The 27740-nt window shown below is 35.6% G+C and overlaps 1 protein-coding gene and 1 non-coding gene across 6 annotated transcripts in view; one reads left to right on the top strand and one right to left on the bottom strand.

Moving 5' to 3' along the window:
* The window catches only part of ASCC1 (activating signal cointegrator 1 complex subunit 1), an 87770-nt gene that overhangs the window by 47124 nt on the left and 12906 nt on the right, over nt 1-27740 (bottom strand). For all 5 annotated transcript variants that reach the window (XR_004316061.1, XM_006181150.3, XM_032470188.1 and 2 more), the window contains exons 6-7: nt 8519-8655; nt 2141-2260 (exon numbers count right to left, since the gene is read on the bottom strand). Coding sequence is in view for 4 of the 5 variants with exons in the window: in XM_006181150.3 (XP_006181212.1) it covers nt 2141-2260; nt 8519-8655 (257 nt within the window). In the remaining variant the exon portion in view is untranslated. The remainder of the gene's footprint in view (nt 1-2140; nt 2261-8518; nt 8656-27740) is intronic.
* On the top strand, nt 8047-8153 carry LOC116660547. The gene has a single exon (XR_004316143.1). It is a non-coding gene; the product is annotated as a U6 spliceosomal RNA (small nuclear RNA).

Genomic DNA, 27740 nt, shown 5'->3' with positions numbered 1-27740 from the left:
ACAGTGGTGACAGTGCACAATGTTTCAATGTACGTACTGCTACTGAATTATATACTTTAAAACGGTTAAAATGATGAATTGATGTTATGGGAATTTCACCACTTTCCAAAAAAAAAAATAGGTCACAAGATTCCATTTTACTCCAGGAATAAGAATTGGAACACAGTCTACACTACTCAACGAAGCATACGCACACTGAAAACCCTTAAGGCACAGGGCTTCAGAGCAGAGTTTTGCTATCTATGTGTTCCTCGGCCATGTTACTTAAGCTCTCTGAACCTCCTTGATCTAAAAAATGGGCATAAGAGTATCTATCTTACACAGATGCTGTGAAGATAAAACAGAGATGATACAATTAAGCACAATGCCAGGCAAGAGTAGTAAGTGCTAAACAGAAGATAGTCATAATCTCCCTGGAAACAACGTAATCGTAAAGGTTGGAAATAAAATCTTACTTAGATCAGAGATCCTCACAGTCTGGTCTGTGGACCTCTGGAGGTCCCTGAGACTCTTTTAGAGGTCCATGAAATCAAAACTATTTTTATAATAGTTACATGATATTATTTGCCTTTCTCACTGCAATGACATTTGCATTGATGATACAAAAACAATAGCAGGTAAAACTGTTGGCCTTAACACAAATGAAGACAGTAACAGCAGACTGTACTAGCAGTAGTAAATTTTTCACTATACATCCAGTTTAAAAAATTTTAAAAGCCAATTTCATTTATCCTTAATGAATATGATTAATTAAAATGATCAATTTTTATTAAATCTCAGCCCTTGAATACATGTGTTTTTAATACTCTGTGTGATGAAGTTGGCAATATATATAAAACACTTGGGCTGGATATGGAAATAGATGGCTATCTGGAGGAAAAGCACTTGTGAGCTTGTTAGATTTAGAGCTGAACTAGCCTCTTTGTCCATAGAATACTATTTTTGCTTGAAAGAACAACTGACAGACAAATTATGGTTATTCAGACTTGGCTATTTGGCAGATATTTTCCTCAAAAAAGAGATTCAAGGAAAACAATCACCAGTATTTTTGGCCAATAATAAAATTCAAGCTTTCAAGTGAAAACTAGAATTTTGGAAAATGTGTGTCTGCCACCATAAGCTTGACAGCTTCCCAATACTTAAAGATTATGATGAAATTAGTAGTGACATTAACACACTTTTTTTCCCTCCAGTTTTACTGAGATATAATTGACATACACCACACACAAAAAAACTGATGCCATATCATTTTTTCCTTCCTTACACTCAAAATTCACTTCCCACTCAAAATTCACTTCCATTGGAACTGAGATTTGAAATAACTAAGATTATCAATTCTCACTGAGGTAACAGAAATCTTAGAAGAGATCCTCTAGGAAAGCAAATCAATTTGGGGGCCTGCCTAGAAACACAGATTTTCTCTAGAGGGTTTCTTGTTCAGTATGAGCTCTGTTCTATCCTGCCCTAATGAAAGGACCACACAAAAACAAACTCCCAATTCAGTTGGGCTCTTCTGCTCACCAAAGGCTAATAAATGACACTAACATTACAAACGGTTCTGGATGCCTAGGCTAGCCTCAGAAATAGCCTGGGTTGCAGACTGAGAAACCCCAGTAGGGATTGAGGTGTGATAGTAACAAAGACAAAAATTAGTAAACATTTTTAATGTATGTTTTGATGATGGTATTATGTGCCACGCACTGCTCTAAGCATTTTATGTAGATTAATTTAATCTTAATAATCCTATGAAGTTTGTATAGTTATCATCCTTATTTTGCCCTGGAATTCACTAGATCTGCATTATGTCACTTCTGAAACTACCATCCTAAAATGTCATCCTTCCTGCCTCCTGTTATCCTAGAAAACATGAAGGAAGCACTGAGTTCCATAAAAACTAAACAGCTACCATCAATATCCACCACTAAATTAATTCGACAATTATCAAACTATGAGTCTAATACTCTTTCCTACAACAAATTCCTCTTGCAAGATGTTAACCTACTATTTAAGAAAAAGAAAGAATTTAACACACTCTTTACAATAATAAGATCTCAAAGAAAAGGAATCAAAACTATCTGAACTTCCAGGGATGCTTTTAGGCACTTCTTCATTGAAACAAACAAGTATTCCAGAAACATACCTGTTGGAGCCATCTTTCATGTGGACTTTGGCGTAAAGAACATCCACCATGCCAGGATCATCATTCATGTATTCTATCCCTGACATCTCTACTTCCAGAGGTTTGCCCCCAGAAATGTCACTGCAAAGGAAAAAATATTGGATTTTCATAACTGTTTAAGCTAAGAGGACTATTACATTTGGAAACATGGTTAATATACACAAATACTACAAAATGAAGTTGTTGGGTTTTTTAAACTAACAACATGATTTAACCATCCTTCTAAATTCAGAATTGATACATGTTCAATGAATACAAACTAGAAACACAAGTATTTCCAAAGTCACACTATATTTATCCCAATACCAGTTTATTAGCATGTCTAAGAAATGTCTAAGCAAAGGCCAAGTGATGACAGTTCTGACTGACAAAGACATTTACTGTGCTGCCCATCTCTCTGGTTTTAATCTCATTATTTCTACAAATTGCAAACAGTACTTCATTCATGTAACAACAGTGAAGGTGCAACCTCGTATCATTTCTTTAGGAGCAATTTGGCAATATTTATAAAAAGCCTTCAAGAACAGAAACCCCCTGCCCAAGAAATTCAATTTCTAGGAGCCAAGCCTAAGGAAATAATTATGAATTCAGATACACATTCAACCAAAGCCGATAAAGGAAAGTTCTTTCAGAAGAACTCCAACTGATAAATGCAGAAGTAATAAAGGAATTAAAGTATCACCATTTTACAACTCATGATGAAATATTTAATCAGTTCCATTATTTGAGCAAAAGATGGAGATAAGAAAATTTATATATGTAAATATAACTTGTACCTACATAAAATCTCTGAAAGGATGTAACACAAAGAAACTGCTACCATCTGTTGCCTTTAGAGAGGAGATCAGGGTGCCTGGTGGCATAGCAGTGCGAATGAAACTCCTCACTCCATATCCCTTGTACTTAAACTTCTGAACCACGTAAATGTATTATTCATTAACAAGTTAAAATTTTTAAAACATATGTAAAAGAAGCCAAAGACAAAAGTGTATATACTGAATAATTCTATTTATATAATTAAAGAACAAGCACATTTAATCTATGGTAATAGAAATCAGAACAGTAGTTACTTATGGCAGAAGTGCATTTACTGGAAAAGAGCAAGAAGGAACTTCATAAGGTGATGGCAATGTTCTACATTTTGACTTGGGTGAGGTTTACATAGGTGTACACATTTATCAAAATTCATCAACTATACTTAAGATCTATGCATTTTACTGTAAGTAAATTACATCTTAAAGAAAAAATACATATATGCATATAAAAATGTAGCATTATATGCTCTAAAGTGTTAGGGGTAATTATCTTTAGGTGGTAATATTACAAATGATATCTTGTTTAACGTCTGCAATTTTTGGCTATTCTAAAGCTAACATGTATTTATTTTATGTTAAGTGAAACCCACCATCCTGCTTTCTTCCTAGGCCCTTTAAACAGACTTATACTTCAACCAGTAAAGGCCTTGCTGTGCCAATCTGAAACCAACTGAAAATCAGCTCACCACAGAGCCTTCTCCAAGCCCCACAAGGCCAGGGACTCCATCCATCTTGTCTACACCTATATCTCCAGCACCTGGGACAGTGCCTAATATAAAAAAGGTACTCCATAAATCTCTGATAAACACTGATTGGATGATCCAGAGGAAAGGGAGAAGCTGTTTGGGACAATTTTGAGACTGTGGACACATGCCTATATTGTCATTGAATAAAATGCGGTCTGGCTCAAAGACAAAAGGATGTTAGGATTAATCAAGACAATTTCAAAAAAAGCAAAACAAAAATGTTTTCTCCCCTCCCATCACCCAAGGAGCAGTTTTCTTGATATTTAACTAAGTAAGGCCATAAGGAGATTCTATGCAGCCTAAGAATCCTAATAGTAAACATTCCCTTAAAACATCAAGGCCATTATTGCACAAGACCAGAATTTCTCTAAGAAACAGCCTTGATCATAAGTATCTCTGTAACCACCTCCACTAAGTGGGATATTCAGAAACAAGCCAAGCTCTGAACTATAAGCTCTGAACTATTATCTGATTGAAGCCTTTAGCTTCAATCAAAAATACAATGTTATCTCCATTCCTAGTAACAGCCAAACAATTCAACATGAAAGACTGCCATTCAATCCTATCAAAGTGTAGTCAACAAAACTTCTTTGGGGGGAAAAAAGTTTAATAGTACGCATATATTTCTCTGTATTTTTTTAAGCTTTACTCCTGCATAGTTAGATCACCACAAAGCACTATACCACTGGTTCAGTTTCCTACTGAAATGTTTTTACTGGTTATATGTAATTATAATTATATATAATATCAGTTTCTAGGGGTCAGTGTAAGAAAGAGCCACGTGAACAATGTTTCTGTACCTTCTGCAACACTCCGGCTGAAGACACTACTCATCATCATTCTGGGTTCTTTAAGATTTACTCAAGTTTTTCTTGGACAGAGAACCAGAAAATGATTCTCTCCCCCAAAATTGTTATGTTACTTTTTAAAAAGAAAGAACTGTTAACTGGTGTGTTTCTTTTTGGAATTTAGTTTGAGTATACTGATGCTTGAAAATCGTACTAAATTTTAATGTTCTAGTACAATTATTATCTTGGTTTTCAGATAGAATTTTCTTCTCATTCCATCTTTATGGTTTTTGATCTCTCTGACTTTAACATTTCTTTTGTATATGTATCCTCATTTCTAAACTACCTCTAACTCTTGGAATTAGATGGGTTACCAAAAACAAAATGATGAAATAGGATGTAAAGTCTGCCTTATGAGTAGAAACAGAAACTCTTTCAACATATCCTTAGGATTTATCAACAGGGACAATTAAAGAGGAGAGAAATCCAACGGTTTGCCTGATAAATGCTCTTTGTCTTGGTGACCAACTATCCCACCTGGGACATCAGTAAACATATTACTCAACTGAGAGACAGCTGAGGCAATGATTAGGAGCTCACATTTGTCCATGGGTATTTTTCCTCTTCTTCTCTCCTTATTCTGGTCCCTTTTTAACTTCTTACTTGGTTTTACCTCAGCCTACTGGGAACACTTAGGTAGGAGGAGAGTGACACCAGAGCAAAAGAAGGGCTGCATATTTGTCAGACTATATCTCAGAGCCACTGCACTGTTTGTGTTCAACATCTCACAAAGAAAAGTCACAAGGGACACATTTAGAGCTTCAGCATTTACTGAACACTGTGAATAATTCAGTTGAAATCTATACAGCTACATGGCCTCTAATCAACTGAAATCAAAGTTCTATTTCTGGTCAGGTAATATCCCTTAAACTCAAACACCACCCCAAAATTTAAAACAAATATTCAACTACTCATTTCATGAAAATACCTATAAATCACCACAGTTTTAATTAAATTCCAATATAGCCACATTTATGTAATACCTCAATTTAAAAAGTCATCAAATTAAGCTACAGCACATTATATACTAGTCTATTCATTTGCAGTGTTTTTCACTTTTATATTTTAATTTGTCACATTTACATCATCAATGGTTCAGGCTAGAAATGCCATTATTTACTGACATTTTTTTCTCAGCATACCAAGTAAAAAGACTGAAGATCAAGAATAAGGAATAGGGGGGAGGATATAGCTTAGTGGTAGAGTATGTGCTTAGCATGCATGAGGTCCTGGGTTCAATCCCCAGTACCTCAGTTAAAAAAAAAAAATCAAATAAAACAAATAAATCTAATTACCCACCCCCAAAATACAAAGAACAACAACAAAAAAAGCAAAATAATTATATTAAAACAATGTATTTAAAAAAAAAAAGAATAAGGAAGAGAGAGAGGTTAAATGATACATTTTACCATAGGGCTTTATAATAAATATCTTTTTTTTTTTTTTTGAGACATTTCTTCCTTTTAGGGAAACAAGGCACTTTAAGCCAACCTAAACAACCAATTCTGATTCTCATCCCCCTTCTCAGAGGTAAATTAATTTTGCATTATACACTTTTTAAACGTGTGTAGCAGAGGGGAAGGTGAGAGAAGAGGGTTGGGGAGGCTTGCTTTACTTGCTGGTTTCAAATCTTTCCAGCTTTTTGAAAAGAGCATCTTCGAAAAATTTTTGCCTGCACTGCAGATTTCTGGCAGGGTAACGTGTCCTATTTCAAAAGCTTTGCTGAATTTGAGAAACTACAATTACTGTTTTCATCCTGTCATGTCAAAAATTCTTAGGAACTATTAAGGCTGCTCTTCATTCCCTATGCGCACCAACCCTGACATGCTTAAAAGGTTCAGATTTGGCATTTAGTCACAAAAGGCACCAAGAGACATGGAAGGAACTCAGCTAAATCCTCACATAGCTCAGGATAAAGCTTCAGTGATTAAAATCCTGTGACCTGATTTTCATAAGGTAAAAAAACAAATACTTCTCTAAACAAATGTTTTATCTGCCTTTAATTTTTTTTCTTAGCAGGATTATCCTTATGGCAGCCAAAAAATATGCAGCTGCTTTCAGTTTGGCTTAGCAAAAAGTGATATGGGAATAAGTTAAAGTATCAGAACTGATTTTTAAACAAGGTAAAATTGCTCTGCTTTGTAAGGTAAAGCATAAAGTTTCATTTTATGCAAAGAAAAAATGTAAATATCTAATTATAAACACCAAATTATTTTTAATTTTAGGTAAGATAGAAAATAGTTATGCTCATCATAACTAAGAACAAAGAACAAGGCAAAGAAGTATCCTTTGCTGTATGAGATTCAGAAAGAACAGGCAACTACAAACCAAATCAGTTTATGATTTTGCTCAAGAAAAATATTTTGTCTTCAAAACAACTAATGGAAAAAGAGAACTGGTCCACAAATAAGTCATTGTATTATAGTTTCATATGCAACATAATCAGAAAAAAAATTTAAATCCTTTTACCTTGTTTTACCCAATGAATCAGTAACCCATTTCTATAAGGCCTTGTCAGAAAGTATGGGACCTGTATATTATAACTAAGTAAAAAATAAAACTACTTAAATTAGTTAATTTTCAAATTCCTCTTGTTCTGCATCAATCCTCTGATAAAGGCGTAAAGGGGCTGGCAGGGAGAGATGACCCTCTGAAATAGAGCTGGTAGGTCAAAGGTACGTGTAAATTAAAATCTTACAGTAAAAAGAGTAACAACTCTGCCCCTGGAACAGCAATGCTTTCCCTGAGCCAAAACAGATTGCTTGCACAGCTTCTGGTATCCTTACTGACTCAAACAAAAATACCTGTATTAAAAAAAGAAAATTAAAGCCTGCATTTCTGAAATATAATGAATACTCCCCTCAGGAAGTATATTATAATGTTTGAGTTAAGGTGGTAAGCAGAATAACAGCCCTCCAAAGATGCCCACATCCTATTCTCTGGAATTTGTAAATATACTACCTTACTTAGCAAAAAGGCTTTTGAGAATGTGATAAGGTTAAAGAATTTGAGGTGGGCAGATTATTCTGGATTATCAGGGTGCACTCAATTAAGTCACATGCATCCATAAAAGCAGAGAACCTGTCCTGCTGTGGCCAGAGAAGTAAAAACAGAGTGAGGGTCAGACAGATGCAACATATTAGCGTTAAAGATGGAGGAAGGGGGCTACTAGCCAAGGAAATTCGGTGGCCTCTAGAGGCAGGACTTGAAAGGCAAGGAAATGGACTCTCCCCTGGAGCCTTCAGAAAGGAACACAACCCTGCCAAAATCTTGATTTAAGCCCAGTGAAACCCGTATCAGATTTTTGCCTCACAGAACTGTGAGATTATAAATTTGTGTTGTTTTAAGCCACCAAGCTTACAGTAATGTGTTACAACAGCAAAGAAAACTAATATAGTACCTACACCCTTCTAGATAATGAAGAGAATTTCCTTTTGAAGAGAAGAATGGGATGTCCTGTGCTCGCTTCGGCAGCACATATACTAAAATTGGAACGATACAGAGAAGATTAGCATGGCCCCTGCGCAAGGATGACACACAAATTCGTGAAGCGTTCCATATTTTTATGTTCATGTATAACTGAAAAATTGTGCTCTACACTGGAATTTGATACAACATTGTAAAATGATTATAAATCAATAAAAAATGTTTAAAAAAGAAAAAAGAATGGGATGCCCTGTTAAAGAACAAAATTTGCCTATTGAACTAGTAGGATTTAAGTTAGAATCTTTCCATACAAATTTGTAAATACATGCTTTAAATCCCACTTTAAATCTTTCAGACAGTAATCCAACATTACGTGTTACAAGTGGGGGAGTCAACAAACCTTGTTCCCATGTCACCCAGCTCCCTAGTCCAAAAATAAGCTGTGATACTAAAAAGAAGCCAATATAGGGTAACCAGCCTTCTCTACTCCGGTGGATTACTCACTCAATGAATTCCGTTTTACACTGCTGTAGCATCTCACATGTCTGCTGGATCTCTTGTTCACTCAAAAGCACCAACATCCCAATAGTTAGGTGAAGCTTTTTAGGATTCTGGAAAATGGTGCTATCAACCCCATGATCCTGTCACCAAAGGGAGAAAAATAAGGAGTTCAGTTATACAAAAGCAAATGGTAGGAACAGAATTGAGTGTAGAGAAATAAACTCACATATTAATGACAGATGGATTTTTCAACCAGGGTGTCAGGACAATTTCATGGGGAAAGAAGAATCTCCTCAAAAAATGCTGCTGGGAAAACGGAATATCTATATGCAAAAGAATGAAGCTGAGCCCATACCTCATACTATACACAGAACCTGTACCAAAATGGATCAATGGTGTAGAACTAAAATCATAAAACCATAAAACTCTTAGAAGAAAAATAAGGGAAAATCTTCATGACCTTGAATTTGGCAATGGAGTCTTAGATATGACACCGACAGTATGGGCAACAAAAGAAAAAACAGATCAACTAGACTTCATCAAATTTTAAAACTTCTGTGTATCAAAAAAGACACTATCAACAAAGGGAAAGACAACCTACAGAACAGGAGAAATATTTGCAAATCATATATCTGATAAGGGTCATAAAGTGTCCATAATACATAAAGTACACTTAACAAAACGCAACAAGTAAAAGACAACCCAATTTTAAAAAAAGAAAAGGAAAAGGATTTGAACAGACATTTCTCCAAAGAATACAAATGGTCAACAGGCACATAAAGATGTTCAACTTCTTCAGCCATTTAGGGAAATGCAAATCAAAACCACAATGAGGGGTGTGGGTACAGCTCAGTGATGGAACGCATGCTTAGCATGCATGACGAGGTCCTAGGTTCAACCCCCGGTATTTTCACTTAAAAAAATTTTTGATTAAAAAAAAAAAACAAAACCACAATGAGGTACCATTTCACACCCATCAGGCTGGCTATAATCAAAGAAGTAGAAAACAAGTGCTGGCAACGATGTGTTTCACAGGTATGGGATTCCCTTTTGGGGTGATGAAAACATTTGGAATGACACAGAGCTGGTTGCTGCACAAGAGTGCTAGTGCACTAAATGCCAATGAATCATTCATTTTTTAAAAACTGAAGTATAGCTGATTTACAATGTTGGAAATCATTCATTATAAAATGGTTAATTTTATGGTACGTGAATTTCATCTCAATAAAGAAATATTTTTTACAAAAGGAACTGGTAGCCTGACAGAATGGTACGCCCAGGAAAAACAAACTGCTACCTAATTGTATGTTCTAAGAATAGCTTTTGTTCCTCATCAGCTTTATTCATTCCAGAGCAACTGGGCCTTTTATTAGCTTCCCGAAAGATAATACAATGTTTATAAAAAAAGTTTCTATCTTAGCAAACACTGCAGTATTTTCAGGTAAAATATTTTGTGTTAAGAACAAATTGTCCTTAGCAAAGAGATGAATGAAAAATGAATTTGGAGAGATAACTAGACACTGAGATTGTCACATCAAATATGGTCGTCCTATTCTGGTATCATCAGTCCTTGCACTTAAAAACTTTTGTCTCTAGAAGCAAAAAATGTAAATATATTTGTGAATCCCACAAAATACACTTAACATATAATTAACCATTTAAAAATACAATTTAGTGGTATTAACACTATGTACTCACAATGCTGTGCAACCACTGTATCTCTTTAGTTTCAAAACTTTTTCAGCACCCCATAAAAACACTTCATACTTACTAAATAATCACTCACTACTTCCCAACCTTCATTTCCTGGTAACCTCTAGTTTGCTTTCTGTCTCTTTGGATTTGCCTATTTCAGATATAGTACATAAAAGGAATTATACCATTTATGACCTTTGTGTCTGGCTTCTTTCACTTAGCATGTTTCTAAACTTCTTTCAAGTTACAGCATATATCAGTACTTCAACCTTTTTATGGCTGAGTAATATTCCTCTGTATGCAAATAATACAATTTGTTTATTCATTTATCCCTGAATAGCCACTTGAGTTGATTCCATCTTTTGGCTATTATGAATAACGATGCTTTTAAAACATTTGTGTACAAGTTTCCACGTTGACATACGTCTTCAATTATTCTGTATATATACTAACGAGTGGAAATGCTAGGTTCTATGGTAACTCTATGTTTAACTTATTGAGGAATGACCAAACCGTTTTCCACAGCAGCTGAACCATTTTACATTCCCAGAAGCAACGTACAAGGGTTCCTATTTCTCTACACCTTCATCAACACTTAATATTTTTCTTTTTAAATTTTACTATAGTCATCCTAGTGTAAATTGGTATCATGTTGTGATTTTGATTTGCTTTTTGCTATTGACCAATGATGCTGAACATCTTTTCATGTCCTTATTGGACATCTGTGCATCCCCTCTGGAGAAATATCTATTCAAATCAAATGTCTATTCAAATCCTATGCCTATTTTCTGTCTTTTTACTAGTCCCGTATCAGATCATGAATCCATTTGAAGGTAAATAGGTTTCAAATTTCATTAAATTCATTTTGCAAATGAGGAGAAGAAAGAAGTTGAGGAGCTTCTCCTCCACAGGAGCAAAGCAGGAATTCTATCTTTGAATTGCAAGTTCTTATCCCATAATCTGATCTCTGGACTAACAAACCACCCTAAAGGCAAAAAAAATTATTTATCAAATGCACATAGCTTTTATCCTATACTAGTTTGCCTAAGACTGCCTAGTTTTTGGCTTGGCAACAGGAGTTATTATTCACTTTCTAAGCGTTAATGGAGCTTGCACTATTTTTACACCTGATGAGTTTTGTGATTCTACACATCAACCCAAATTGCCTCATGTAATGAAAGTGATTTTAAGGAACAATCAACTTGAAATGTATCAAGGAAGACTAAGTACAATGCTTATTACCCCAGCTGCTGTAAACCAGGGCAGAATCTGTCACTTTAGAAAGGCATACAAGGTATTAAAAAGCACCCCCAAATGATTCCAATTTGCACACCCTCCCAAAAAACTCTAGTTGAGAACTGCAATAAGTAAGCTAATATTTTTTGTGCCCTTACTCTGCCCCAGGCATTTCCTATGTACTTTAAATAGACAAACACCCTATGAGCGAAGTAGTATTATCTATATTTTACAGATGAGGAAACTGAGGCACAGAGAAATAAAAGCCACTTTCCCAGAGTAACACTCCTAGGAAGGTATGAAGCCAAAATTCAAATCCAGGTAGTGAGACCTACACTTTTGATCAATATTACATTGCCTCTCCAGTAACAACTGCCCAGAGGATGCTAGAACAACGTGGCCATTACCCAGAGGCAAGGCCTTACACATTTCAATAAAGCTCACAAAACAAATGGGCCTGATCACCAAGCTAGTCCTAAAAATGAGGCAAATCTCATAATTCCATGAAAAGAAAAGTAGTTTTAATACTTGACTTCTCTGAGACACGAGCATCAAAAGCATGAACCATTAAAAAAAAAAAGGATTAACTGAAGCGGATCAAAGTTAAAAACCTGTGCTTCAAAAGACATATTAGGAAAGTGAGAAGACAAGCCACAGAGAAAAATTATTTGGAGAAAAATATTTGCAAATCATGTTATCAGATAAATATAAATATTTTTTAAATTTTTAAAATTCTATTATAAAATGATATACAATCCAATTTAAAAAATGAGCAAAGTATTTGAATAAACATTTCACCAAAGAGGATATACTAATGGCTAATAAACATATGAAAAGATGCTGAACATCATTAGTCTTTTAGGAAATACAAACCAAAACCAAAATGAGATATCACTTCACACTCATCAGAATGACTATAACCAAAGACAGACAATAACAAGTGTTGATGAGGATAGGGAGAAACCGAACTGCTCATACATTGCTAGGAGGAATGTCAAATAGAGCAGCCACTTTGGAAAACAGTTTGGCAGTTCCTCAAAAAATTAAACATGAATTTTCAATAAAACCCAGACCTTTCACTCCTAGGACTCTGCTCAAGAGAAATAAAAATGTTGTAGGTCCACATAAAGACTTGTAAGTGAATTTCACAGAAATACTATTTATAAGAGCCAAAAAGTGGAAACAATCCAAATGTTCATCAACTGGTGAAAGGATGAAAAATTTAGTGTAGTCATACAATGAAATATTGGGCAATATATATAGTAACAATATGAATAAACCACAAAAAACAATAGCTACAATAGCTAAGAAAAAGAAGCCAGATGCAAAAACTACATATTTATGTGAAATATCCAGAAAAGAGCAGATTTATAGAGACTGAAAGATGAATGGTTGCCTGGGATAAAGACTGGGACTACAAACAGGCATGAGAGATTTTTTTGGAGTGACAGAAATATTCTAAAACTGGATTGTGGTACTGATTGCACAACTCTGCAAATTTACTAAAAGTGATTGAACTGTACACTTGAAACGGGTAGGGTTTTTGGTATGTAAATTGTACCTCAATACAGCTGTTAAATATAAAAATGTGTATATGCCTTTTCTTTTTAAGAGCATCCTAGCAAACCTGAAACAAGTTTTCACCTATAACTCAACCTGCTGAGAGCTATCCTCATGGAAGTTTACTTGATCTCTGATCAACTCTTATTTGACCCTTCCTACTTGATGACTTCCTAAAGGTCTACCAATCTATGTTAAAAACACCATGTACACAGAGATATCTTTGTGCATGGGAAAGCCGGGATCTCAAATCACTGAGACAAATGAGTTTTGTTAATAAATTATATTGGGGCAACTGGATAGCCATTTGGAAAATAAAATAAAATTATATCCATTCCTTGCACCACAAACCAGAATAAACCTCAAATTAAAGAAATGTTAAAAAATCAAACTATACAAGAAAACAACATGAGTAAATTCCTCTTTAACTTGAATGTAGAAAAAGGCCTTCAACCTAAGACTAGGAATCCAGATGCAATAAGAGATAAGACCAGTAAATTTGATTACTTAAAAAGAGAAAACTTTACATGGCAAAAAATACAAGCAAAGTCAAAAGACAGACAATACACTAGAAGAAAATATTTGCAAGATATATCACAGATAGAGGACTAATATCTCTAATATATAAAGAACTTTTAAAAATCAAAGGAAAAATAACTAAAAATGTTATTAAGCAATAGGCAAAAGACATAGATACTTTACAAAAATAAAGATACAAAAATATGGGAAGATGTACAATTTCACTTATAAAAAAAAAAGAAATGCAAATTAAAACTACACTGAAGACCACTACTCACTTGTTAAACTGACAAAAATTCAAAAGCTTGACACTCTATTGGAGAGGCTGTGAGGAAACAGGCCCTTTCATACACTGCTAGTGGAAATGCGAATGGTACAACCCCAATGGATGAAAATTTAACAAAACAAAAGGTACACAGGTATTCATCCTTTGACCTAGTGTTATGGACTGAACTGTGTCCACTCAAAATCCTTATGTTGAAGTCCTAACCCATAACGTCACTGTATTTGAAGATAAGGCCTTGAAAGATTAAGGTTAAATGAGGTCATATAGATGAGGACTTAATCCATCAGGACTTGTGTCCTATAAAAAGAGGATGAGATACCAGGGGCACATGTACACAGAGAAAAGGCCATGTGAGGACATAGTGAGAAGGCAGCTGTCTACAGCCAGGGAGAAAGACTTCACCAGAAACCAATCCTACCAGCACCTTGATGTTGGACTTCCAGACTCCAGAACTGTGAGAAAGTCAGTTTCTGCTGTTTAAGTTACTGAGTCCATTGTATTCTGTTATAGTAGTCCAAGCAATCTAATTCTCTCAGCAATCCTACTTTTAGGAATTCATTCTGAAGATACATCTCCAACAATATATATGTGCACAATGTTAGTCACTACACCATTACTGCAAAATAACAAAAATATCTATATGTCCAAGTACAGAAGATTGGTTGAAAACTATGCATAAACACATGTATAAACTGATAGGGAGTGATTTTTCAAGACATAATGTTAAATGAAAAAAACAAAGTTCAGAAGAACATATGGTACCATTTGTGTAAGAAAGGACGGAAAATAAGAAAATAAGTTACAAAATGGGACACAGGACAAATAAACTAGAAAGCAATGAAGTCAGTTACCTATGGGATGAGGAGAACAACTGGAAGGGATACAGGAACGTGTGACTTCTGAGTATGCCCTTTTGTACAGTTTTGACTTTTGGAAGCATGTTGATTGTCTACATATTCAAAATAAAATTAAATCAGTAAGGATGGAACAAGGACCTACTATACAACACAGGGAACTATATTCAATATCTTGTAATAATGTATAATAAAAAAGAATATGAAAAAGTGTACATAAATATGTATATAATTGAATCACTTTGCTGTACACCTGAAACTAATACAAGACTGTAAATCAACTATACATCAATAAAAAAAGAAACAAAACAAACAACAACAACAAAAAAAACAAGAATAGGAAGGGGTAGGGGAACCCAAATTTGAAAGCAAACTAAAAATGAGCTCAACTGCATTTTAAATGGATACCAAATCCACACTAGAGGGGGTTAAAAAAAGGGAGAACTAATCCAAGTAACGTATGAACATAATATTTGACTTCATATCTATTTTCAGGGGGGAAGGGAGAGAACTGTAAACAAACCCTAAATTCTTTTTAGTACGTCTATTTCTTATAGATGTATGGGCAGAGCAAATCAAAACCTATTTTAAATGTATTAAAGGATTAAGCAAATGAGTAAAGGTTTTGGTGCTGGAAGCCAGGATCCCTACTGTGGAAGGAGGGACATAAAAATATAGAATGGGAGGACAGCAGGAAAGAGCCCTGTGGGGACGGACTGCAATCAGGGGTATTTCTTGATTTCTAAAATATGTAAATGCATGAATGTGTACATATGTGTGTATACATATACATATTTCCTAGCTCTGTCTACTAAAAGGGCCTAGAAGTGCAGACATCCTGAGCATATCTAACACCAATGTTTTGTCTCTAATACCATTTCCCACTAAAAGGAACCAGGGTTCCTTTGAGGAACGGCTGATTGCAGGGCTGGGACAGAGAAGTACAAGATAAGCTTGAAACATCTTGTTATGTCAGAAAGTATGGAAATACTCAGGGGGTGGGGGGACAGGAGGAAGGCATGTCACCAACACAGGAACCAGTTTGCAGGGTCCCTCACTGGTTAAATTAAGGACAATCTGAGCACTGAAATAATTAAGAAAAGTAATAATTTATAAACTATTAAAAAATAGGAGTGTATGAGTCTATATCAATGATAGAGAGAGAGATGATAAGAGACGGCTGTTTCTTACAGTAGAATACTGACTATCAACCAGCAAATACAGAGAAAACACTAGAGTTGGAAACTTTAATTTTTCAACCATCATAGCAAAGATTGGTTCAGGTATGAATCATCAAAGAATGCTAAATCTATGGGGAAATTTTGTTGAGAAGCAGAATATTTGCATTGTCTTAAAATGTCTTCCCTCAGATTGTTTACTGATTAGAAAGAAAAATAATAGTAGCTATTCAATGAAGAAATTAATCAGTACTTTGACTGGATGGTATAAAAATTAACATTATCAATGAAGGGTGTCATATCTGGATGCGATATATCAAGACATATCATCATTTACACAATGTTCTAGCCAGGAATGTATAACCTCAGTCTACTCATGAGGAAACATCACATAAACCCCAAATGAGAAGCATTCTTTTTTTTTTTTTAAGTCAGTGTCAAGAAAGACAAAGAAAGGCTGTAGAAATGTTCCAGACCCTAGAAGTCTAAAAAGACATGACAACTAAATACACCACCTAATTCTAGACTGGATCCTATACTGGAGGGTCAACAACAACAACAACAAAAAATGCTATAATTGACAAAATTAAAATGTGGATGGCAAATTAAAGTATCGGTGTTAAATCTACTGAAGTTGAGAATTATATAATCATTATGTAAAAAAAAATTCTGATTCTTAGGAAATACACATCAAGGTATTAGGGGTACAGCCATCCATGACATATGCAACTCACTTTAAAGTAGTTCAGAAATAACAACCAAAAAAAAGAGGAAAAAAATGATAAACCAAATAAAGAATTAGCAATAAGTGAATCTAAGTAAAAGGTACTATCCTTAGTCTTATAACTTCTGTAAGTTTAAAATGATTAGTATCCTATTGCCACTGTAACAGATTACCACAAACTTAGTGATTTAAAACAACACAAATTTATTATCTTATTGCCTAGAAAAAAGAAGCCCTAGAACTTTCCTTCCATTACGTTACTTTTTGGGAGCCTACCACTTTAGTCAACTTGAGTTCAAAACTAGCCACAAAAATACTGAATGCTGGGAAACAAAACATAAAGAACGCAAAAGAACAAGGAAAGGAACAGACAGGTTACCTAAAAGGCCACATAATCTGAGTCATAACAGTTCAGTCTTTAACGGTATTGGAGATTATATAATGTATATAATACACTATTGGACAGTCTTTTAGTAAATGGAGAAACACTCTAGCTTTTACCCTGCCTAGCAATGTCATCTATGAAAAAAAGCTTTCCTCTTACTGAATTATCTAAATTTAATGTGGAACCAAACAATCTTCAAGGCAATGGCATAAATCTCCCGAGTCACTATTTTTCTTTGCTTGGAATATATCATATTCCTACCCGCAAGCCTCTTCATTGAAATGAATAAAGGCCAACAACAAATTCTTTACTCCAGGGGTTTAATTACACTGGGCCCTGCTCCAAGTTCACCATTACTGGGAGCTGGAACTATTTTACTTCATTAGGTTGGCCACCCAGGCTGGCGCCAGAAAATTCTAATGGTGGTGACCTTCCACCCAGCAAGGAGAAGTGAAGGGTGAAGTAACAAGAATTCCCTAGGGCAGTTCTATCTAGGTTGGGGGAAAAAGTGTTTGTTTATGGCTAAGTCACATCTATTTGCCTCAGTTTATTTGTTAAATAAGGTCTCATCTAAGGAAAAAGTGCATTCAGAGCTATCTCCACAGATAGTCTCAGCCACAGTTCAGAGTTCAAAGCCATATTCTAACTCAGCAGTCCCAGGTGCAAGACCTTAACTCTTTCATTCAAACCACAGCTCCATGATTTTCCATTAGCAATCACCACATCATCACAGGCCCTTCACTGATTTCACTTTTAATCCAGCATTGGGCTCCACAGGGGCAGAACTTCTAGCAGTGCTACCGGCATGAAAAATTAACAAGGAAGAGAGAAATCTACAAATGTCAGGCTTGGGGAAAAGGCCGGGAGAGAGAAGTATGGATTAGCCCACCATGAAGCATTCTCTCTGCTTCCTTAAAGCCCCAGTTAGAACCCAAACCATCCTGTCCATGCAGATGGAGTGTGACACAGGCACATCTGTCAGAGCTGTCAGCTAGCAGAAGGAAAGCTTCTCTTCAGACTCAGACCCCAAAGGCCATGCTCTATTACACGAGAGTTAAGAACACCGATGAATCTGATCCGAATGGATAGCTCCCAGAATGTAAATAATTTACAGCACTCTGCCTTCACAGTACCTGCTGAGAGCCAGAGACAAAGGAATAATCCTCAAATCATATTCACATATATCATCTTCCAGGAACTCCAAACATATCAAAGGTTTGGGATTTACCTATAAAAGGCTTTTAACTTGGAATACAGAGTAGGGTTCCAATTCCAACTCTGTTATAAACCAGCTATAATCAGGCAAACCATCTCACTAGACCTCAGTTTCCTTCTCTATAAGATAAGGGAGATAATTTAATTTACCTAAGTCAAAGGTCCTATAGATTTTTCACACGCTCCCAAAAACCTATAAATAAGTACAAAATAGGTATTTGTGAGGAACCCATCAATTCACTTCCTGATATTCAAAGAAAAAAAGGAAATAAGCACAGAAGCCTTACCCGTGCTCATTATATTTTTTTCTTTCTGCATGGCCAAACCCCAGAAAACCACTCCTGGGTGGATGATGTAAACCTCATTCACATAGGAAAGTTATTCACATAAGGCAGACTGGTAAAAAGAGCATTTGAGTTTGCAACCAGACAGGCCTAGGTTCAAATTCTAATTCTGCCACCCAACAACAGTGTGACTGCTCATTGCTCTGAAACTCAATTTCATCATCTCTAAAACAGACATTTCCTTCTTAGGGTTGTTCTGAAACCTCTGGCACATAGTAGTATGGAGTAAATACAGGCTTCCCCTCTTCTTGTTTTTTATATGACTACGCAACACTCCAAACCAATGCCATCTTTACTCTTTCAAAGCACCATCAAGAGCTAATCAGGCTCTGCTGAGTCATTGCTCTTCTTCAAGAATGTTTACAAAAGCTGACTTTGATTTCAGAGTCATTATATATGTTATTAATAAAATACCCTGTTAAGCTGAATCAGCTTCAGAAAACAGGGTTTTGATTCTTCCAACTTAAAAATTCTATCCAGACATAATTACAGGAAAATAGAGAGGTTCTTAAAAACAAAGGACAAATATTCAAGGATCAGCTTTTACATTGACCAGAAAAACAAAAACAAAAACAAAAAAAGTTCTCACACATTGTCTAAACATCCTTATCTATTAAAAAGGAGCAAACAGCTTCTCCCCTTCACCAAGGGATACATCTCTCTTATGTCAATGAGCACAATAAACAGCTATACCCACTTTTCTAAAAGCTTAACTATTCCTCCGTAAGTTACTTGTAAGCACTAAGTTAGCAATCCACCTACCAATCTGTATTTATTCCCAAAGACAGACAATGACTATTCAAACACTAATGATGAGTTAATGGTACACCTCCTCCTCAAGTCAGACCCTCAGCTCCTTCTTGATGCCACACTTTCTCTCATCTCCCACATGGTAATCCACAGTATTACTACAACAGCTAACACACAATACTATGTGCTGTGCTCTGCTCTAAACACCTTAAATATTAACTCATTTACTCTTCAAATCAACACTAAAGGTAGGTACTATTATCACCATCATTTTAGAGAAGACCTCCAAAATAACTCGGGAATATATTGCCTCCTAAATATGCCACAGACTCTAGTCTTTTTTTCAAGTGTCAATCGTCTCTAACTGGTAGCCGTCTCTGGTACCTGACTCTTTAACTCTCAATCCATCCTCCATACTGCCTTCAAAGCTATTTTTTCTACAATGTTAAGTCAATCACGTTAGCCCCTACTTAAAATCTTTGTCAGTTCCTGACTATCCATAAGATACATTCAAAATCCTTAAACCACACATGATGTTTCACTACCTGGATACCATTCACCTTTCCACTCTTAACTCCTGTCTCTTCCCTACCCTGCCCACTTTCTAGGTTGCAGACTTAAACTCCTCACTCTCCCCTGAACACAGAGACTGGAACACCTCCATGCCTTGCAAGTGCCAGTTCCTCTGCCCAGAATGCTCATCATAAAATACACAGCCTAGCCAATGGTAGGCGTTTAATAAACAGTGAATGAGTGAATAAAAGATAAACACCTATTCACAACAATTATCTCCATCCAAATGGTGCAATACATGAATCTTACAACATCTCCTTTTCTTACTTTCCTACCCAACATTAGAACTCAGGCGTTCACATTTATCACAACCAGAGATGACAGGCACACCTCACGTACTTGTGCTTCACTTTGTTGTCTTTCAGAGATACTGTGTTTTTCACAAATTGAAATTTTATGGCAGCCCTGAGTCAAGCAAGTCTACTGGCATCATTTTTCCAACAGCATTATCTTTTTAATTTTACATTATTGAGTTATAGTCAGTTTACAATGTTGTGTCAATTTTCAGTGTAGAGCACAATTTTTCAGTTGTACATGAACATGCATATATTCATTGTCGCATTCTTTTTCACTGTGAGCTACCACAAGATCTTGTATATTTTCCCCTGTGCTATACAGTATAATTTTGTTTATCTATTCTATATATACCTGTCAGTATTTACAAATTTCGAACTCCCCAGTCCATCCCTTCCCACCTCTCTCCCCCCTGGCAACAAGTTTGTATTCTATGTCTATGAGTCCATTTCTGTTTTGTATTTATCAACAGCATTACTTTTAATTTAGGTATGTACATTTTTTAGCCACAGTGCTACTGCACACTTAATAAACTATAGTAAAGTATAAAGGTAACTTTTATATGTACTAGGAGACCAAAAAAAAAATCACATGACTCATTTTATTGCAATATACTTCACTGCAGTGGCCTGGAACCAAACCTACACTATCTTCAAGGTATGCCTCTATCCCATCTTCATTCTAAGTTACTTTATAAGATAATTACAAATCCTGCAATTCCCCTCGTCCATGAAAAATCCTAAATTATACTCTAAGGCTTTCACATATAAATTTGCTTATTCGGTGAATAATACTAAATGGAAAAAAATAATCCTAATTGGTAGAAAAGGGACAAACCCCAGATCCATTAGCCATTTCTGCCCAGTGTCAGCCTTCACACTACAATATAAGCAGAATTATGTAGTTTCTATTCAGGTTCTCCATGCAGCCTGAGAAATCCCCTGTTGCTTCAGACAGATCTATAAGCCCTCAGAATGCTCCACCAAACACAGTTTTGAATTACTGTTTTTCATTACTGATGTGCTTTCACTGGACCCTGCTGTGAGATAAAATGGAATTATAGCAGCATTACTAGCTATAGATAGACGGAGAGATATACAAGGTTTTAATATACTATGTGAACTTGCAGACAGTGAGACATCTTTGAATCTTAATGCAAGAGAGGAAAAGAGTGAAAAAATAAGGTGCAATTTATCTGCAGATCACACAGATGAAAAATATCTTACCAGTGTCTATGAGCAGGTAAATCCTACATTAAGTACTCAGGCTTAGGGAGCTGAAGCACAAGGATGATGGTGATAATGTCTGCAGTCAAACAACGTTTCTTATATAATTGATCAGCACAAAGGAAAGTGACTTCAGGAAACGCTATTTTAAAAGGTAAAGTCACAGTTTCCTTCGAGAGTCAAAGACAAACATGCTATCACACGAAGAGAGAAAACAAGGCCACTATTTCAAAGGAAGAAAAAAGAAGTTCAAGGAAGGGTAAAGGAAGGACAGGATGAGACCTGGGAGTAGAAAAGTTGTCTGTTGTATCAAAAATGTGACTTTACAACAATGTTTTAAAATAAGCATTAATAGCCATCAAAGGCAGAATTTTAAGAATGACCCTCAAAGATCCTCAACCTCATATAATTCCCTCTCTTTTGATTGTGGACGATTTTTAAAGATAAAGAATCTCACCTCTTTCAGTCCTGATTCAGAAATGAAGATGGATATCCCTATTGAAAAAAAACCTCCTTTTAAATAATATCTGATCCATATAATATCTTTTTTCAACAATTAAGTAATAGAATATGATTTGGATAGAATAGAATAGAGTATCTTTTTTTGCCTTTTTTTTTAAATAGAGGTATAGGGGTTGAACCAGGACCTCGGGCATATTAAGCATGTGCTCTATCACTGAGCTATATCCTCTCCCTCTGCTGCTCTTTTTTGGAATCCTCAAATACTGTGCAAATTAATTCTAGTCAAGGATGGTCCCAATGAAAATACATGCTTAAAGATTGGTACAATTGGTTAAAAGACAAACAACCATCAAAATATCTTCAATTTAAACAGGCTTTTTTTCCATTCCAATAATTTCTCACAGTGACTCCCAGAATTAATTTCATCTATTTGTTCTACTGGGTTGTATAAATTAGAGCCATTACTAGGTCCTACACAACTTTGTATCACCTACCCTACTTCACATGGTGGCACCCACTAGCTATGGTACATTGGGAAAATTATCCTCTCTAAGCTTCAATTTCAATTTCTTAAGTAAAATGGAATATCAATATCTACCTTATAACAGATGGACTGGAAGTTAAACAAAATAAGCCAAGAAGGCACTAAGAACAGTGTCTAGCACAATGCAAGAGCTCACCAATTATTTGTTATTTTATATAACAAATCAAGGTCAGTTAAGTGAATAAAAATAGTGGTAAACTCAACCTTAAGATTTTACAAATTATTAGAAGAAAACATATATGAATGGTAGCATTATTCATAATAGTCCAAAAGCAGAAACCCAAACATTCATCAAGTGATGAATGCATAAACAAAATGTGGTATATTCATACAGTGGAATATTACTTGGCCATAAAAAGAAATGAAGTAATGTTACATGATAAAACATGGATAAACCTTGAAAACATTATAAATGAAAGATGCCCAGAGACAAAAGGCCACATATCATATGACTCCATTTATATGGAATATTCATAACAGGCAAATCCATAGGGATAGAAAGTAGATGACTGGTTGTCAGCAGCTGGGAAAAGGGGGCAATGGTGAGTGATAGCTTAATGAGTATGAGTATGGGGTATCTTTTTAGGAGTGATGCAAATATCCTAGAATTAGATAGTGGCAACGGTTGGGTAATATAATGAATATACTAAAAACCACTGAACTATATACTTATGTTATACGAATTATACCCTAATTTTAAACTGTATGAGAATGTCTTCTTTTATCCAAGAAGAATTAAGTCCTACAGGATTAGCCTCCTGCCATCAGTAACTAGAAAGCTAGATAAAATATACAAAACAAGTGTTTTCAGACACTGGGTAACAGAAGGTGCTAGACTGACTGAGCCCCATCTTAGCTTTCTGAATGGAGACAATTTAGAGACAGTGGAACAGAGTAGGGAACCCAAACAGAGCCCAGTGATCCCAATGAGTTGAGGGGACAAAAACTGGAATTTGGGAATGCAAGGCAAATAAAACTTGCAGGGCCAAGCACTGAAAAAGAGGATGTCAGGCAAAAAAAAAAAAAAAAAAAAAAAAGGACTCCGGAAATCTGCATAAAGTTCTCTTTGAGACTTTGGCTGAACAACAATCTGTACATCATAAAGTGAAATCCACAAGACCAGATTAAGAACAACTACCAGGGAGGTGTAAGTCTAACAATACCCAAAGCTCAAGCAGCAGGGAAACACTCAAGTTCCCATGAGCCAGAGTGGAGACACCACTCTTGAATACACAGAGCACTGAAAAAAGGATTCCAGGAGGGACACACGTTAGTAGTAAAGCTAGACTAGCTCTAGAGTAAGGAATACTCTAGATCTGTCCTTAAAAGGCTTTAAAAACAAGCTTTGGAATGATTATGCTGATCCACAAATAACTATCTTCCAGAACGTTTCAGATTCTCTAAAGGAAAAAAAAATTTTGCTCTCAACAAATTCACAATGTTCAGCATCCAATAAAAAATTACCAGATATACCAGCAGAAAAATGTGACCTATAAGCAGGTAAAAAAAAATCCACCAACAGCTATAGATCTCGAATGCCACGATGCTAATGGAATGACTTTAAAATAGCTACTATAAATAAGCTCAACTATTTTAAGGAAAATGTGAAGATACAGAAGAGCAAAAAGGATAATATAAAAAGAGAAACTAATGGAACTTCAAGAGATAAATATAAGGGCAAAAATAAAAATGGGATTCACAACAAACTAGACACTTCAAAAAAAAATCAGTGTACTTGCAGAAATAGCTACAGAAACTATCCAAACTGAAGCAGAGAGAGCGAAAAAAAAGTCTGGAAAACAAAACAGTGCTTCAGCAATCTGTGTACTAATATCAATTGGTCTAATATAAGTGAAATTAGAATTCCAGAGAAGAGGAAAAGGGAAGAGAAAAGATATTTAAAGAAATAATGCCTAAAAAAAAAAGGAAATAACGCCTTAAAATATCCAAACTTGGAGCAACATCAGCAAGATGGCACACTAAGAAGATCCAGGCCCTCATTCCCTGGTAGAAAACACCAAGTGAACAATAATATACAGACCAAAGTAGCCTTGGGAGAACTCTAGAAACCAGTTAAGAACCTGCAACAACCCAAGCAAATGCCTAACCAAAGGAAAGCTACACTCAAAATGGTAGGAAATTTCATGTTTTCTGTCCACCCCTTGCCCTACCCCTTCCCTAGAACGAGTAAGGAGGAAGCCACTCAATTTCTGCTCCTCCATCAAGGCAGATGGGGAAGAGTGGAAGTGGTTTGCAATGTTCTGGCTTATCAGGAGCAATCTGGGCAACATCTTGACTAGATGTAACATCACTTGGGAAAAACAGATGAACATCATACGCCCCTAGGTGTGATATCCTTCGAAAGATACAACATCACCTATGTAGTACTCTGAGAACATCAAGTTCTCTAAGCATAACATCAACTTAATCATGAGGAAACCTAAGACAGACGCCAAAAAGTAGATGTAAAACACATATCTGATAAAGGACATATATCTACAACCTGTAATAATTCACAATAACTCAATAGCAAGAAATAAACCCCCTCCAAAAAAAAACCACTTAAATGGTAAATTTTATGTTATATACATTTTACACACTAAAAAAGTAATAAAAAGAAACTAAAGTACCACCAGCAACAACAAACAAATGGGCAAAAGATTTGAACAGACACTTCACAGAGGCAGAGACACAAATGACCAACAAGCACATGAAGAAATGCTCAGCAGCATTACCCATCATGGAAATGTATATTAAAACCACAAGCCACCAGAGCACGCCTACCAGAGTGGCCAAAATCAAAATAGGACAGAGACCGCCGAATGTTGGCAAGAATGTGGAGCAACCTAAACTCTCATACATTATTTGCGGTATGAGAGGTACAACCACTTTGGGAGTAGCTGTGACAGTTTTCTGTAAAACCAACCAGATATCTGCACTTGATCCAACAATTATTCCCCTAAGTATGTACCCAAGAGGAATAAAAACACATATTTAACACAAATATTTCTACACAAATGATAACAACTTTATTTATAACAGCCAAAGACTAGAAACCACCCAAAGCTGAATGGATAAACAAATTATGGTGTATTCATGCAAAGGAATAAACTCACCAGTAAAAAGAAATGAACTACTGTAATACACATTGACATGAATGGTACTCAAAAGTGTTATGCTGAGTCCAAAAAAAGCCACAGAGATTTTCATATAAATTTTCATTTATATGAAATTCTAGTGAAGGGAAATCTAATAATAACAGACAGCAGATAAGTGGTTGCCTGGAATCACTGGTAGATGAGATGGCAGGGAGTGGAAGTGACTGCAAAGAGGTCCAAGAGAACTTTTTGGGGTGATGGAAATGTTCTACATCCTCTTTGTGATGGCTATTGCACTGCTGTATATGTTTCTCAAAATTCATCAACGTGTACTCTTAAAACAAGTGCATTATATTGTAAGTTACAACAATAAAGTTGATTTTTAAAATAAAATGGAAAAACAAACTATCAAAAATTTAAAGTTTATATTCCCTTAACTCATGTATTCTACTTCTAAGAATTTACCCTAAAACGTATCCCAAAGAAATCATAAGCCAAAGACATAAAGATGCATTTACAAAAATGTTCACTACAGCATTATTTAATAGAAATAATTTCCTTTAATGGTCCATCAATACAGGATTGATTAAATAAGTCAGGATAAATTCACAGAATAGAATACTTCACAGCAATTAAAAGCAGTAATTATTAGATTTGTATGTCTTGACCTGAAATGTGTTCAATCAAAATGGCAGTTTCACAACAATGTGTGTAACATAATTCTATTTTAATAAATGTATATAATACATACAGATGTATATTAAAAGATGTTTGAGCCAACTTTATACCAAGAGATATCATCTTTTTTTCTTTGGGGTGGGGGGAAGTAATTAGGTTTGTTTATTTATTTATTTTTTAGTGGAGGCACTGGGGATTGAACCCAGGACCTCATAGATCCCAAGCACGCACTCGACCACTAAGCTACACCCTCCCTCATCTTTTTCTTGTAAATAAGAGAATGTTGAGACCACTTCTATTTTAGAGATGAAGAAACTCTCATCAGAGATTTCAAATGAGTTTCAGAGGAATCAAAGCAAGACCGAGTGCCACACCATATTTCAGGAAATAACTGCTATCTCAATGAACAGTTATATGTTCTCCAAAGCTGCTAGAAGGGAACTCTCCTAAGTTGGAGGAATAAAAGCAGAAAATGCCCATGTGGTTTTACAGCCTGTCTTCTAACATCAGAATGAAAATTTACTAAAAATTTCCTCCATATAACAGGAAGATAATGGCCTCTTACTTATTTACTCTTGTATGCTGTGCTTCCTTCCCTGCTGTTATGAGGACCTGATTTAAAAGCAGGAAGAAGACAGTATCAGTATGCAGTCTCCCTGAAAGCAGAAAGGAAGTACTGCAGACTGATTAAGGCTAGCGTGACAATCATAGTGCCCAATCTTATCCCAGCCGAGTTAAAGCAATCATTCCAGTATTTGTTCCCTGTCAGCCCATGTCAGGAGCCAAAAGAAGAGTGAGAAAGCAAAAAGTGAGAAAGCACACACGCACTCACACACACACACACGCACACACACTCACTCATTCACTCACACAGAAAGAAAAAGGCTAATTTATTACAATCTGCTTGTCGCATACAAAGTATCTGTAGTACTGGGGGGGGGGGGAGAAATCACTGAGGTTCAATAAGTGGTATTTACAAGGTAACACAATTTCAAAACTTTCCAGCACCACCCCCACAAAATTTACCAGACCACACTGAAGCTCCAGTGTTCCTGATCTTCTTCTACCCCACCCTCCACTCCCACTGACAATGACATCATCTTGCTGTGAAATGTTAAGATGAAAAAAGATATTCTGATGGTTTACTAATGACACTTAGTAATATTCTGATGGTTTACTAAGCATATATATCACTAAGAATATATATAGATAGATAGATACAGTATTTGACTTTGTATATGCCAATGAAGTCACTTAAAAATGGATTATACAGTTCCATACTGTCTACTCACATTTGCCCAGTCTGAATCTTTTCACCATCATAGCCTCCTTCTTAAATAATCAAGCTTACCAATTCTCACCTCCTGTCCCACAGAAGTACTTGGACTCTAGTACTTCTGTATCTGCATACCTATACCTCGCTATATTCTAACACAGAAGACCCAGCTTGAGCAACATGCATGGGACAGACAAGATAAAGGAAAGGAAAAAGGAGAAAAGAAAAAGGAAGAAGGGAAGAGAAGAGAAGGAAGGATCTTATAAAAATTTTCACCAAAAACATGGTCACTGACTTTGCCTACAACTATCAAAGATAGTTCTTCTCT

Source organism: Camelus ferus, chromosome 29, assembly GCF_009834535.1.
Source record: "Camelus ferus isolate YT-003-E chromosome 29, BCGSAC_Cfer_1.0, whole genome shotgun sequence".
Classification (NCBI taxonomy): domain Eukaryota; kingdom Metazoa; phylum Chordata; class Mammalia; order Artiodactyla; family Camelidae; genus Camelus; species Camelus ferus.
The sequence above is the reverse complement of the archived record's forward strand: the minus strand, read 5'-3'. Positions and strand labels throughout refer to the sequence as shown.